At 31.9% G+C, this 14,587-nt stretch overlaps 1 protein-coding gene across 1 annotated transcript; it reads left to right on the forward strand.

Moving 5' to 3' along the window:
• The first annotated feature begins 10,701 nt into the window (after positions 1–10,701).
• On the forward strand, positions 10,702–14,189 carry LOC112526787. The gene is made up of 3 exons (XM_025137206.1): positions 10,702–10,998; positions 12,655–12,720; positions 13,647–14,189. Exons 1-3 carry the CDS (start codon positions 10,825–10,827, stop codon positions 14,145–14,147), a joined length of 741 nt encoding a protein of 246 aa, XP_024992974.1. The 5' UTR covers positions 10,702–10,824; the 3' UTR covers positions 14,148–14,189.
• Positions 14,190–14,587: the final 398 nt, after the last annotated feature.

Here is a 14,587-nt window from a genome sequence, read left to right on the forward strand (position 1 = left end):
TATATATATATATATGCAAAAAAAGACGACCATAGATTCGAAACCCAATCTTCTGTCAAAGCCCACAAATGATGAAACAACATTTAAATCAAAATTTGACCCATAAAAGAACATGTGAAAAAGATAGATAGATATATATATATATATATATATATATATATATATATATATATGCAAAAAAATCCATTGAACTGGGACTTGTAATGATACAAAATCGAAACATATTACATCTACTGTCAATCAATAGACTGAGGAAGTTATACGTTATCAAAGAGGTAGAAAGAGAAAACAGAAAAAAGAACTTGCCTCAGCGATTCATTATAGGCCATGAGATTCTCTGCAAGTTGTTTCATGGTTTTAACAACCAACTCAACATCCAAGTGAAGGAGCAAAATATTGAATAATTGGAGCACCAACAACAACAGGTGTCGTTCCTACAAAAAAGAATTCATGTCAATTCAATTGGATAGCACTAACGATAAAAGGTTCGCTGTTACGCCTGACTCGTTGGCAAAATTACTCAAAGCTAAGCACCTACAGGCTACAAAAGATTTAAAAAAACAATGCTCCAAGAAAGTTGACGAAGTTATATGTACATAAATTATAATAAAATAAGTTTAATCAAATATCTTCTGCACAGAGATAAGCAAAAGACAATTATGTGTACATAAAGTCTAGGTTATTCACATAAGAAACCTTGCCACAAAATGATTTCATACCTGCAAGTGACTGGAAGAATTTTCCAGTGACAAGCCTTCTTCATTGGCATTCTCAACTTGTCCACTGAAAAAAACAAATTGAAAAAAGTTGGTATTAAAGTATATAAATCAATGTGTAACACTTATCTTTTGGAACATATTACATCTACTGTCACAAGGCATGGCCAAGGATTGTGCTAAATATAAGCCTAGAATAACACTTTGGATAAAAAAGGATTAGAAATGGAGAAGGACAAAGGATATGAAATTTCAATTTACAATCCAATAAAGACCACATGCTTACCATTCCCATTACGGTTTCCTAGACAACTACAATAAGAATCAATCTTGACATTTGAGCTTTTAAGTTGTTTAAGGGCTTGTAAATGGAAGTTACGAGCAGCATAGTTGAGATGAATGCAGCTGCAATTGCTTTGCAMATCAATGAGATAACCTCCAACATTTTGGAACTCTTCCTTAATCAACAGATCTATAGCACCTTGATCAAGAATCATGAAAACTTAATATGAAGAACTTGCTGAAATGATTCTGATTTACCACAAACATTAATAGCATCTTCATAGTTTGTAATCAATACAGATTTCTCTGGATGGTGTATAGTAGCTAAAATTAAAGAAAGCATCCAAACCTCGTAAATGTTCAAGGTCGGGATTTGAGGTAGAAAATCATTTCCAGCAAAACTAATCAAAAATCATGAATCTAAACTCTAAAGCTATCTAAAACTGCTCAAAAATTATGAATCTAAAGCTATCTACAACTACTCAAAAATCATGAATCTTGAAAGATACACACCCTCAGATGTCGAATATGCCAAAAACGTAGCTTTAGATGCCAAATCTGTTAAAACCCAAAAACCAAGTAAATTAGACAAAAAGAAAACCCACAATACCGGAACCTGGATGAAAACGAACACCAAAATATCGGAAAGGGTTTTGTGTAGCGAGTAAAGAAAGGTCAAGAAATTCAAAATTATCAACCAGATTATATAAACTCACAAAAAACGATTGACGATTGAGTCATAATAAGAGGAGAAAAGAAAATCACCATCATTTAGAAAATGAATCGGCTAGGGTTTAAGCAGATGGAATCCATGGTTTTGAAGCTTTGCATCTTGAATTTTGAATTGTGGTGRAGGARRGCAATAATGGAGAGACGTATAGGAGATGATCCATGGTTTTGAAGCTTTTCATCTTGAATTTTGAATTTGAATATGAATCGGGAAGGTAAAAATTGAAGAAGTGTATCTGAAACACAAATGTGGGAGACTGTGACAAGAAAGGGGGTCTGAAACCTTCCAATGTTGGGTTTTAAAACCCTACATCAAAAGCTTGTATATTATGCTTTGTGAGTTGTGATTAAGAGATTTTTTAAATTTAGGCTTTAAAGAGCAGTACTATGTGCTTAAAGGGTTGTATTTAAGATAATGACCTAAATGCTTATATATGTAGTATAGATATTCATCAGATCACGAATTTATATATTTATAAGAGAGATCAACGGTTATGAGCGATTAAACAGTAATAATTATTAATGGATAAGATCGAATAACAATTACAACCGAATCAAAGGTCAAACATGAAGTCTGACTCCATTTAGGACTAAGCCTAATACCGAACACAAGTCTGAGGAGAATGTTTAAACGTCTGAATCCATTGATTTAGACTTTCCACTTAGTCTAGAACAAGTCTGAACACAAGGTTCAGATCTTTAACTTTATTAGTTCAGACTTAGAACTTAGCTAATTTCTTCAAGTCTGAAACCACATTTCAAAGGTCTGATATAGAAGGATCAGATGTATGAGTCCATTATTAGAATTTATATTTAGTGAAAATTTTACTAAGTTTGAATCTTCATAAATTCCAAAAACCTTTAGGCCCTGCCCCTAGACCCCACCCACTGACCAGTCAGCAGGACTACCGCCAAGGGGCTCTGCTCCTTGGAACCCCTCTAGGGGCACTACCCTCAAACCCCGCAAAGGGGCACGACCCCCTTCACTCTTGTCTGATGGCGATCTAAGGTAATAGGGGCAACATTTGTGAGTGTGTACTTTGACCCCCTTAATCACTTATATTTGTCTCATCATGTTAATCGATCTCAAGCAAATCACAATTACACCAAAATGGTTTATCACACTAAAATCACCAACAATGCTAATAGTAAGGAAAGGAATTCTCACAAATTCAGCAACCAAGTAAGAGTTTGGTTTGACTAAAATGTTCAGTATGAGTAAGTGTTGACCAAGTAAGAGATCGTTGGTTTCTCACATAGTCAACATCTAGGTCAACATCATTTTGTTCATGATAGTGTACGGTAAACAATCTCATCTCTTACAAGATAAGAGACGGTTAACAATTAGTAAACAACCCCTAAGTCAGCTTTCTGATTCGAATATGGACACCATGAACCTCTTTGGGACACAATGGTTGTCACGATTAGAAAAATCAAAATGCAAGTCAAAGACTAGTCTTTGCATGATTCAAAAATTTTAATCAAGTTGTCACAAAAGTCAAACCAACATTGTCTTTAGGGACGAACAACTCTTAAATATCAAAAATCTCTAATTTAGCATAGATGTTAGAGATGCTCTAATTCTATTCTTGGTTTATTAACAGACAGAAGCAAAAAAGGACAAGAATCAGGACGATCAGTCGTTTAGACGGCTTGAGTCGCAACTTGGGCCACCCCCACGGTCATGTAAGTCTTTGTTAGCATGTGTGAGGTAATATGTGACCTAGGTAGAACTTGGGGTCTCGTAAGTCTTTATCTAGCATGTGTGAGGTAAGCTGTGACTTGCGTTGAACCTCGGGTCGCATATGTCACTGTATTGAAGTTGCAACTTGAACACAAGGTTTTTCGTTTGCACAACTTGGAGAGATTTTGGGAGACGCAACCCTGCTTGTAACACCCCTAAAATTAAGATCTTATGTAAAGCTTAAGAAAAACGATACAACATAATTGAAAGGAAAAACTGAAAACACACACATAATTGTATTAATAACTTGTATCATATGCATTACAAGTTTAGTTCGAAAAGGGTGATATCGTATCAACTTGACCAGACATTTTCTGTAACAAATTCATCTGAATTCCTTATCTGACCAATCCAAATCATCCATTTTAGCACCGCTACTTTGTCCATTACGCAACCGTGGTTGATGTTCCTAAACGTTTTTATGTAAGCATAGTGGTGTACAGATCTCGATCTGAACCAACCACACAACCAAACCAAATCGATACAGAATTGAGATTGGTTCTCGATTCAATTTCTTTTACAAACCCAACTCTTATTTTTAAGATCTGAACCAATCCAGATGTTTTTTTTCAAATATGAAATGACATCGTTTTAAATTTGTATTTTTTTAGTTTAAAATAAAGTCAAGTAATGCATTCAGTTGACAATTTATACCAGTTCGAGTTTTCGTTTCATTATTTTTTATTTTCCAGTTATGGTTCTAACAAATTTGTATTTTTTTAGTTTAAAATAAACCCACCTAAGTGAAATTTTTTTGTCATCTTGTCTTCAATTACATTTTTTTCATTTAATGGAATAGACACGTCAATGGATGTAAATGTTTTTTTTTATTAACCTAGATATCCAATCTGCTATGCGAGTCGACTAATCCCAGGACGATCACATGTTTTGCGGGTAGCTCGGAGTCACCGTATTTGAACTTTCGTGATCACAAAGGGGATTTTTATTCCTCCTTGCATTTGAACTTGAGACCTCCAGGCACTTTGACCTCTGGAGCCTAAGCTCAAACCAATCAGACATCACTCTTATGGTTTGGATGTGAATGTTTGTTGTCAATTCATCAGGTATTACACTCTTCTTTTTAACTTTTAAACATATATATATATATATATATATATATATATATATATATATATATATATATATATATATATATATATATATATATATATATATATATAAAAGATTAAAACAAGCTAATTTGATTAATAACATTTTTAAGGATCATGATTAACATTTGACAGTTTTAAGTATGAGTTTCATGAAAAAAACCCAAAACATGAAAAACTGAGGATCACACGTTATGCACATATACATATAAGTAACTGAACATGTTTCAAGATTTTGATGCACGTGTGCATCTTATGCACATATACATACTGGACAAATTTCTTACAAGTTATTGTTATACATATGTACATGCCATGTAGATGAATATTTACTAGAATGTTCCTTAGTTTTTCATTTTTTTACGGTTTTTTACTGACCTCAACCCTATATATCATATATTTTTTTACTGTTTTTTATTGACCTCAACCCTATATATCATATACTTAAACATTTGTATCTATTTAAGTTACATGTAAAATTAAACGTAAAGATGCATACATATAACTTGGACCCCTTTTGAGATGGCAAACAAGAACACGAGTCTTCTAATGGGTCAATTTGAAACTCTTTTTAAATTTTTTGTTTTTATTAGTGGAATTAATTGACTTATTTTTAATAATTTAATATTTTTTTATTAACCTGGATATTCAATCCGCTTTACGAGCCAACTAATCCCATGACAATCACCTGCTTTGCAGGTAGCCCGGAGTCACCGCATTTGAATTTCCGTGGCCACAAGGGGATTTTTGTTCCTCCTTGGATTTGAACCTGAGACCTCCTAACATTTTTGACCTTTGGAGCTAAACTCAAACCAATCAGGTACCACCCTTGTGGTTAATAATTAATTTTTTTTTGTCTTGAAAATAAAATTATGGGTTGTTTACTAATTTTTCTATTAAATCTTTTATAGATAAATTTGTTTTTCTGAATAAAAATGGGTTGTTAGTTTACTTTTTTTTTTCAATAATCAACCGTTTGAATGATAAAAATGACTGTTTTACCCATGAGTATACGGTGGGCATCTCTCGTCATCATATTAATGGTGTTTATCTCTCATCATCCAAAATTTCAACATAATTTTTTTAACTCAGTCACAATAAAAGTCAAATAACAGCAATCCAATCAAATCTTAAACATTCAGCGAAAAAACCAACAAGATATTAAAAAAAAAGTTCAAAAAATCAACAAATTAGCAACAAACCGACAAGATATCAAAGAACAAGATGGGGGAAGAAGATTCAGAGGTCAATGTCCAACAAGATATCAAAACACCAAGAAAAATCGAAAAAGATTAGGGTTTTGATTTTAGGTGTTGTTCTTGGTGATGCAAGGGTTTTGATTGTGTGGAGAAGCAACGATGAAAGAAGGGGATGCATAGAAGAGAGGCCTGTCGGTTGCAAGGAACACACATAAGAGCGGGGACCAGGGGAGCGAGGTTGTCGGGGAACAAAGAAGTGACGGTCGTCGCCTCACGAGTTGCAAGGAACTTTCTCGTCGGAGAAACAAAAGAGGTCTCACCGGTTGCAGCGTTGTAGTGGGCGTGCAAAGTGGTTGCAGGGGAAAAGAGGTTCTAAGGTTGTATTGAGCGTGTTTAACCGAGGGATAGGACGAGTCATTTTGTTGGTTGAACGTGGACAAGTGAGGTTTTTTAACTGTGCAAATAAGACAACAAAATTTTCATTAAGCTCTAAGTAAATACCCTAATATGGTTGTCTTAATAAGTCCAGCAAACTATTAAGTTCATTAAGTCAAAAGTAAACAGACTCTAAGTTGTTCTAAAAATAATATAAATTAATTTTTTTGGACAATTTTTTATACACAGATTATTTTCTTTGTCATCTGATAATAAATTGCTTGAAAATAAGAAATTTAATTAGAAAAATTTAGATAACGACGATAAACTTTTTCATTGAATAAATAAATTATTGGACTTTTCCATTTTAAATGATGGGGTATTTGAATTTTCTTTTTGAAAAAAATTTCATTAAACTTTTAAAAATTGGTTATCTACATATTTTTTTAACTCAAAAAGAAAAACTACATGTAACCGGCTAGGAAGGTTTTAAAGTAAAAAAACACTAAATCAATTTTACCATTCACAAACTTTGTGTCATTCAAACCTCTCACATCCAACAGCATTGTTCCCCCTTTCCATGCCTAGTCGTCTCACGTCTAATTGTCGTTCGCTCTCCATCACCGTCTTTGCCCCTACAATCGATTTTGTTTTTCTTGATTTACCTTTTCTGTCTTTTGATTCTTCTTCTCCAACAATTTAACGGAGTACATATCATTTGATGAAAAAAGCATAAGAACTGGAAAACAAGAAAATGATAAAAGAGAGGGAGATCGATGGCAGCGCCAAACGTCAACGATGGGTAGTGACGGAGAGCGGACACAAACCTTGTGGATGAACCCTTAGGTTTTCAGCGATGGCATGGTGAGAGAAGCAAACAATGGGTGTAAGGATTTTAAATGACGTAATTTTTAAGAACAATAAAACAGATTTAATTTTTTTTTTACTTTAAAACTTTTCAACGGTTATATGTGTCTTTTTTAGGTTAAAATGATAAAAGTAACCAATTTTTAAAAGTTTAATTGTTTTTTATTTAAAAAATATTGAAGGACTTATTTGTTTAAAATAAAAAAGTTTAATAATTTATTTAAAAAAATCTAATTACTCAATTATTTAAAATAAAAATGTTTATTAGTTTTTTACTTTATAGATTTTTCCCATTTAAATAAAACAAAAAATATTATTTCACCTATTAATTTTAAATAAAAATTATTGTTTCGTCAATAAATTTTCTAATTTTATTTGTGAGCTTAGGTAAAAAATTGGAACAATCAAAGTTCGTATATGAAACAACACTATAAACTTTAAATAAATACCATTATTTAAAATTTTAAGTTAAAATTATCAAAATTATTAATTTTCTACTTTAAATTTTAATTTGTGTTTGAGATTGGATCTCAGAAAATACCGACTTCTCTTTTGAATGACCCTCTACGTACGTGTGTGTACATACATACATACATACATACATACATACATACAGACAGACAGACAGACAGACAGACAGACAGACAGACAGACAGACAGACAGACAGACTTGAGATCATGTGAGACTGAGAGTTTTTCGTGAGACCCGTAAGACCAATGATGAACTTCTATGTTGGTTACATGTAAACATGAGAATTTCATATATTATGATAATTGTGAGAATTGGTCTTACGAATCTCACAAAAAATTCTTGGTTTCACGTTATGTCAAGTCTATATATACATATATATTAATGAAAAGACAATATACTAAATTAGTAAGAGTTTGTTTATCTAGAACATTTATATGTATACGTGGCTCATTTTTATTTTGTAGCTAGGTTTCAAAAGGAATATGTTGAATCGTATTATTGTAAACACGTTAGAAACTCATGAATATGTGACAATTTGTCAAACACGTTAGAAAAACACACACACACACACACACATATATATATATATATGTATATATATATATATATATATATATATATATMTATACTATATTATAAAATATTTGATAAAAACTCTTAAAAACCATCTTTTATACATGAAATACTGCATATTGATACATATTACTTAGAATTCAAGATCACAGGTAAATATTGCATAGGTATAACTTATTAAGCTCCATATTTGAATTCGTGTAACTAAGAGTAGATAAATATAATCAAATACAAAATAAAAGTCTCATTTTAAATATATTTAAAACATAATTATGATAATTATTGAGTTCTAACAGAATACTTAATTATTATCTTTATAAAAACTATATCATTAAACCAAAAACAGATTATTTCGTCATTAAACCTAAATTAAATTATAATGAAAAAATTGAATTAAAGAAATTACACAAAATTTTATATATTTTTTTATAATTTTTATGATATTTTCTAATTCATATTAAAAAACATTATTCTTTACTCAAAACCACATAAGTATGTATTATAATATCGACAGAGACCAAAAAAATAAAATGAAACATTAAAATCGAGATATATCTTGCTGTATTGCTCGAGTACACATCTGGTATATATACATATATTACACATGTACAGAGAGAGATGAAAAATCAAATGAAAATACTAATTATTTAAGAAAACACGAGAATGATCAAATCATGTGCAAAAAATCACATGTGATTTTACATTAACGGCAAAAAAAAGTGTGCAAACAACTTTGGCCGCGTTTTCGGGTCGCGGGGCAAAATCGCATGAATCACATGGGATTTTGTATATGATGTTAGTGAAAATCACATGTGATTCAACTGTTTTGTTATTGTTTTAGATGGATACCGTTCTCATTTGAACCCGAATCTCTCTATATATAAAGAGACAGAGAGAAGGATTTTAGAATTGTAAGATTCATTTATAACCATATAGGTTGAATACATACATAGTGATTCACAACCATTAGGCCTTGGCCTAGTGGCCACCTCCTTCCGTAAATGCCTTGCCTTGGGCGTGCCCACCCGGGTTCATTCCAGGGGAGGACAGGTTGTCTTTTCCGGTGCTTGCTTATGAGGTATGGCAAGTAAGGTTCACAAAATGTGGACCACGGGGCCATGAGGTCCCCGCCATTAAACCTTACATAGTGATTCACACGGTGATTACTTACTGAACTTAAACCATTGTGTTTTATATTTCAAACATTAAACTCAAATATGGTAATTCATATTGTGAATACTCATTGAATCCATATATATGATTAGATGGTTCTCACAAATAATTAGGTTCTCAAATGATTACCACATTATATATATATATATATACACACACACACACACACACAGAGAGGGAGAGCTAAGATCATTTGTTAACCATGAAAAAGATATTAGCTATATAAACCATTTAAACCAATCACAAGTCTTTGTTAGATTAGGTTCTTCTATTACCATACAGTAAATATTGATGACACAATGATAATCCTTTTTTTTAACTTCACATTCATTAATGGGCGGTTACAAAAACATCAATCCCATGATTATAGCTAAAATAATATGTTTATTTATTTTCCAAATCATAGATGACTTGTTATTTTAATATGATAAGAAACTTGGATGTTTTGTCTTTAACATATATGTAGTCGCCAATGTTCATACGATATATATTGTTCACATGTGTTCATAAAACAATATCTATATACATCTAACATTTGATCAATATGTGTTCACAAGCGACACACTTTTATCATACATTATTGTATTCATGTATGAGAGTCAATTACTTTAGTGTTCATAAGTAATCCCTTATTCATATGTGAAAGCCACGAACTAAGATTAGTTAATAAGTTACATATATGTTATTCATATGTGATCATAATCCAACACGGGTGATTCTACGAACTATAAAATGAATGAGCAATTACTGATTTGTAACCGATGTAATTAATTAATTATTGATTTGTAACCGATTTGGATATCTCTCCCAAAAATATCCCTGTTCAACGATGTTTTGATATCCTTCATTTTTAATTAATTATAAATATGTCACAATTGATTTCATCCGTAGATTTTAAAAATCAAGGGCCAATATTGATTCACAAAGTTAACACTAATTATTAGGTTATCAAAAAAACCTGCCCATATATATATATATATATATATATATATATATATATATAGAGAGAGAGAGAGAGAGAGAGAGAGAGAGGGGGAGCGATCAAATGCAAACCACCTAATTTGTACAAACCGTGCAAACCACCTTCATCCGTCGATTTCATTGTTTAATCTTATGAAATTTTTTCAAAAAATTGTTTAATTTTGTGAAATTGTTTTATATAATACTTAATGAAATTTTAATGAAACTGTTTCATGTAATTTCTCTAAAATTAAAATAATGAAGATGATAATATCCATGATTAACACCCTCCACAATAAAAATGATTAATCAACCTCTCATAATTACAAAAAAAAATGAACAAAATAAAAATTAATAATTAGTTGAATAAGGTTTGTACGATTTATACAAATAACGTGGTTTGCAAAGTAAACCTCTTCTAGGAATGATTAATATGCATGGAGGCAAATAAAATAAATAAGAAGCCAAATGCGACTGAAAGAGCATTCCTTTCAGGAATTCAACGCTTAATGGATTGAACAGCACTGCAGCTTGATTCTTCTTCTATATCTCCCACCTTCATCAATTCAATTCCATTCCATCCATTCAATTCTCAATTCCATTCCATCCATTTTGAAGAAATTAGATGGCTTGCTTCATGCCTTTCACCAATAGGAATCTGGACATATTCATGTGTGTTTTAAGGCCAACAGTCGCCATTGTTGATGATCTTCTCCATACTCTAAAACACTTTTCTTTCTTCACTGAAAGACTTGGTTGCATTCATTCTTCCATCTTCAATAGCCTCCATGGCAATATGGTATCTATATCTATCTTCCTCTCTCTCTCTCTCTTTATATATATATATATATATATATATATATATATATATATATATATATATATATACACACACATATACAGATGTAGAATCAAACGAGAACTACATGTGATTTTTACACTGAAATCACATGAGATTACGGAATAGTCGAGGTTACGCGTAATCACATATCATTTTAGTGTAAAATCATATGTGATTTGGCCGTTTTCGTGTTATTTGGTTAACGTTTTCTAGTTGAACCCGACCCTCTTTCTCTATCTATCTATCTATATATATATATATATATATATATATATATATATATATGTATTAATTAGAAAGATTTGAAAAAGAACAGCTGAAAGTTTTGTTCTTGATGCTATCTCGGGGAAGTAGATCCAATTTTCTGTTGTTTTTGTTCATATGTTTTTCTTTCATGATTTAGGGTTTTTTACCCAAATGCTTACCCAGTAAGTGCTTACCTATAGGAGTCAACACTATATTTTATCTTGATGAGTAAGATTTTAGTACATCAAAACGTATCGAATGCAACAATTTATCGGGTAAACACTTACCTGGTAAGAGTCATCATTTTCACTCACTGGGTAAGACTCTATATCTTTCTCATCGTTCTTACCCGGTAAGATTCTTGGTGCATGCTTGTCATGTTCATCCGATGAGAAAATTTATTCGGTAAGCACTTACCAAGCAAGAGTTTAGTAAAAGGCCCCTTAGTCTTAATTTGTTTTAATTATTACGTTTTATCTAGAATTCTAAGCAAGTTGAGTTTAAACTTATGAGCTTAAGTGAGTGGTTGACCCAAGATTTTCGTTAAGCAGGTGTATTTTTAAGGTGGATCAAAAGCCTGCAAAGTCGTTTAATGTGTTTTTAGTCAAATTTGACTGTTTCGAGGGATTCTTTAATTTTATTGGTTGATTTCGAGCGACTTTTTCGGTTTTTTGGTTGATGTTTCTTGTATTTTCTAATATACAAGAGCACCTATTAAAGTTTAGACAGTACACCTTTCATACCAAAAAAAATTCTACTTACAAAAATAAGTTGAGCATATGCACAGTGCCCGCTTGGGGCTTAATAGGCATGCCTCGCTTAAATAGATGGTACTAACCTATGCTCGATCCAACTTAATTTGATAGCCCAATTGATATAGATTCGTGCTCTGACTCAATAACGATACAAGGGTTTGTACGTAGCTCAAAAACGTTCATCAAAACTATAAATGTTTGATAAAATTACGAGTTCAACTGTTTAGAGTTCGACTGGAGAAAATACACTTAATTCAGTTCTGTATGAGCCATCAATTATGTATATACATATGATTTGAAAAAAAAAACTCAAGTCAGGTTCTTATATACGTATTAGTATCGTATTTGTACTCAAACTCGAATTTATTAAAATTCAACATGATCGAACTCAGATCCAATTCAAACTCCAATTTTCTAACAAAGCCCTGGTCAGATTGCTTGCAACCCTGATTAAGTTTCACCTTTGTTTTTATGTTATTTCTTTTTATCCAAGGAGGTGGACAACTGCTACCGATGCTGTTTGAATCGGTAACAGTTATCCATCTCAAATTTGTTTGTTTGTATTTAAGATTTATTCGGTTTATATACTAATTGATGGTTTTATGGTGTTCAGATTGTATGGTATGGAGCATGGATCAAGAGATCTAATGAGAACAAGAAACTACTCTATGAAGATCTTGTAAGTTTAGTTATAATTAGTGGAAAATATTACAATTTTAGTTGCTTTATAAGATTTAGGGGCTGTTTGACAATTGCTGAATGGTTTGGTGCAGAATGATTAAGTGGTCAGAATGATTAAGAGGCTCTCATGATATAATCCAAAATGAAATATAATTGTTTGATACTTGTGTACAATGAAATTTGGGCTCTTAATGGTTAAGGAAGATACAAGATACAAAATCATTCAGAGAGTTTTAGAACCATTAAGAGACAGATTTTTTTTTTTTTGCCAAACAAGATTCACATCTTAACGATTCAGAGATTGCCTCTTAATGAAACTATTAATAGATAAATAAACAACCCCTTATATCTACATAATCAAAAAATTGTGCTAGAATTTCTTAAGACGTCTTAACATCTTATTGTAACACATTTACATAGAATGCACAATTATTTGATCTTATAAACTTAAGAGCATCTCTAACAGATTCTCCAAAATCTTCTTCGAAATGGAGAAAGTATGAGAGAAATGGTGAAATTCTACAAATTTGGATAACTCTCGAAAAATGATTACGTATGAAAGAGAAATTATGTTTTTTTCTTTCTACTAATGAGAATCCTTTAAATTAACTGTGTAAGAAAGATAAATAATATTTTATGAAAGATACTGCATATTTTAATAATATAATTCATATTGTAATTTTGAAAATGGAGAAACTGTTGGAGATGAATATAAATTTTCTTTGGAGATTTTAACTTTTGATTCTCTATTTTGGAGAATCTGTTGGAGATGCTCTAAGTTTATAAGTTATATAGAGCAGTCTAGTAGAATATTTAGACATATTTGATATCCTATAGATTTTTGTTGTAGTGTATTATTTCATTTCAATTTTTAATGGCTTTTATCTTCATGACATGATATCGAACCATGTTTTCTTATTTCAGCTCTCGGCGTTGACAAATCTACAGAACATGGCTGTGTTACTTAACCATAACTTCATGGTCACCTATGGTGGTGTGGCAAAGGACGGATCTTTGGCTGCAAAGTTCTCAACGGGTGACACTATTTGTTTCAGCTCGAACCACCTCCTTCCTGACACCAAATTGAACGAGCAAGACTTTGGGTACGCGTGTTTTTCCATATTCCAGTCTTATTTCCCTACAATGGATGGCGTCGTTGCCGGGGTGTGCTTAAAGTGTGCAAGTCAGCCAATGGTGGCCAATTTTTACGTTTGGAAGAATCTTCAATCTTGTTATTCATTTCTACTGAACAATGATCATCGAGAAATGCTTGAAAATTGCTTTCAAGATGCTGCAGTTTTTGTGAAGTATGACGTGTATAAGGTTGTGTATGTAAGTGCAGATAATATATCGACCTTTCAGTATTACCCTCCTCATAAGCTATTGGAAAACCATGTATCAAACGTTGTAGAGGATTTAGAGTGATTCAAACATATTAAGGAGACAAGTTTGTTCGATTTTATGTTAATTTCATATGTAAATGATGGAATAGCTTTCTTATGGGTATGTGTATATATGTGGGGCGTATATTTATACCCATAAGTGTATGCAGAGTTGCACGGGGTCGGTTCAAAAAAACCTGGTCAACACTTTTCGAGAAAAAGTTCAGACTAATGCAGATCTGGCAAGATAAATACTGCCCCAGACTAACAATCTGGCTTGGTCCAGTGGGGAAAGGTACAATCTAGTCCATTTAAAAAGTAAATTAATAGGTCTAACTAACGAAAAATTACATATATATATATAGGACATTTCCAATACAAATCATGTAGGTGTTATACATCGTATAGACTGATCTTGGCCTTTGACTTTCTGTATGTTGAAATTTTTAGATGATTAGAAAATCAGTTGTATATAAGGTTGAG

Source organism: Cynara cardunculus (genome assembly GCF_001531365.2).
Source record: "Cynara cardunculus var. scolymus isolate 2C chromosome LG 14, CcrdV1, whole genome shotgun sequence".
Classification (NCBI taxonomy): Eukaryota; Viridiplantae; Streptophyta; class Magnoliopsida; order Asterales; family Asteraceae; genus Cynara; species Cynara cardunculus.

Bases quoted from the DNA above. Each gene is read 5' to 3' on its own strand.
- LOC112526787 (XM_025137206.1), top strand. From the start codon at position 10,825: ATGGCTTGCTTCATGCCTTTCACCAATAGGAATCTGGACATATTCATG. The intron at 10,999-12,654 runs GTATCTATATCT...TATGGTGTTCAG, and splicing joins ATAGCCTCCATGGCAATATG to ATTGTATGGTATGGAGCATG. The intron at 12,721-13,646 runs GTAAGTTTAGTT...TTCTTATTTCAG, and splicing joins AACTACTCTATGAAGATCTT to CTCTCGGCGTTGACAAATCT.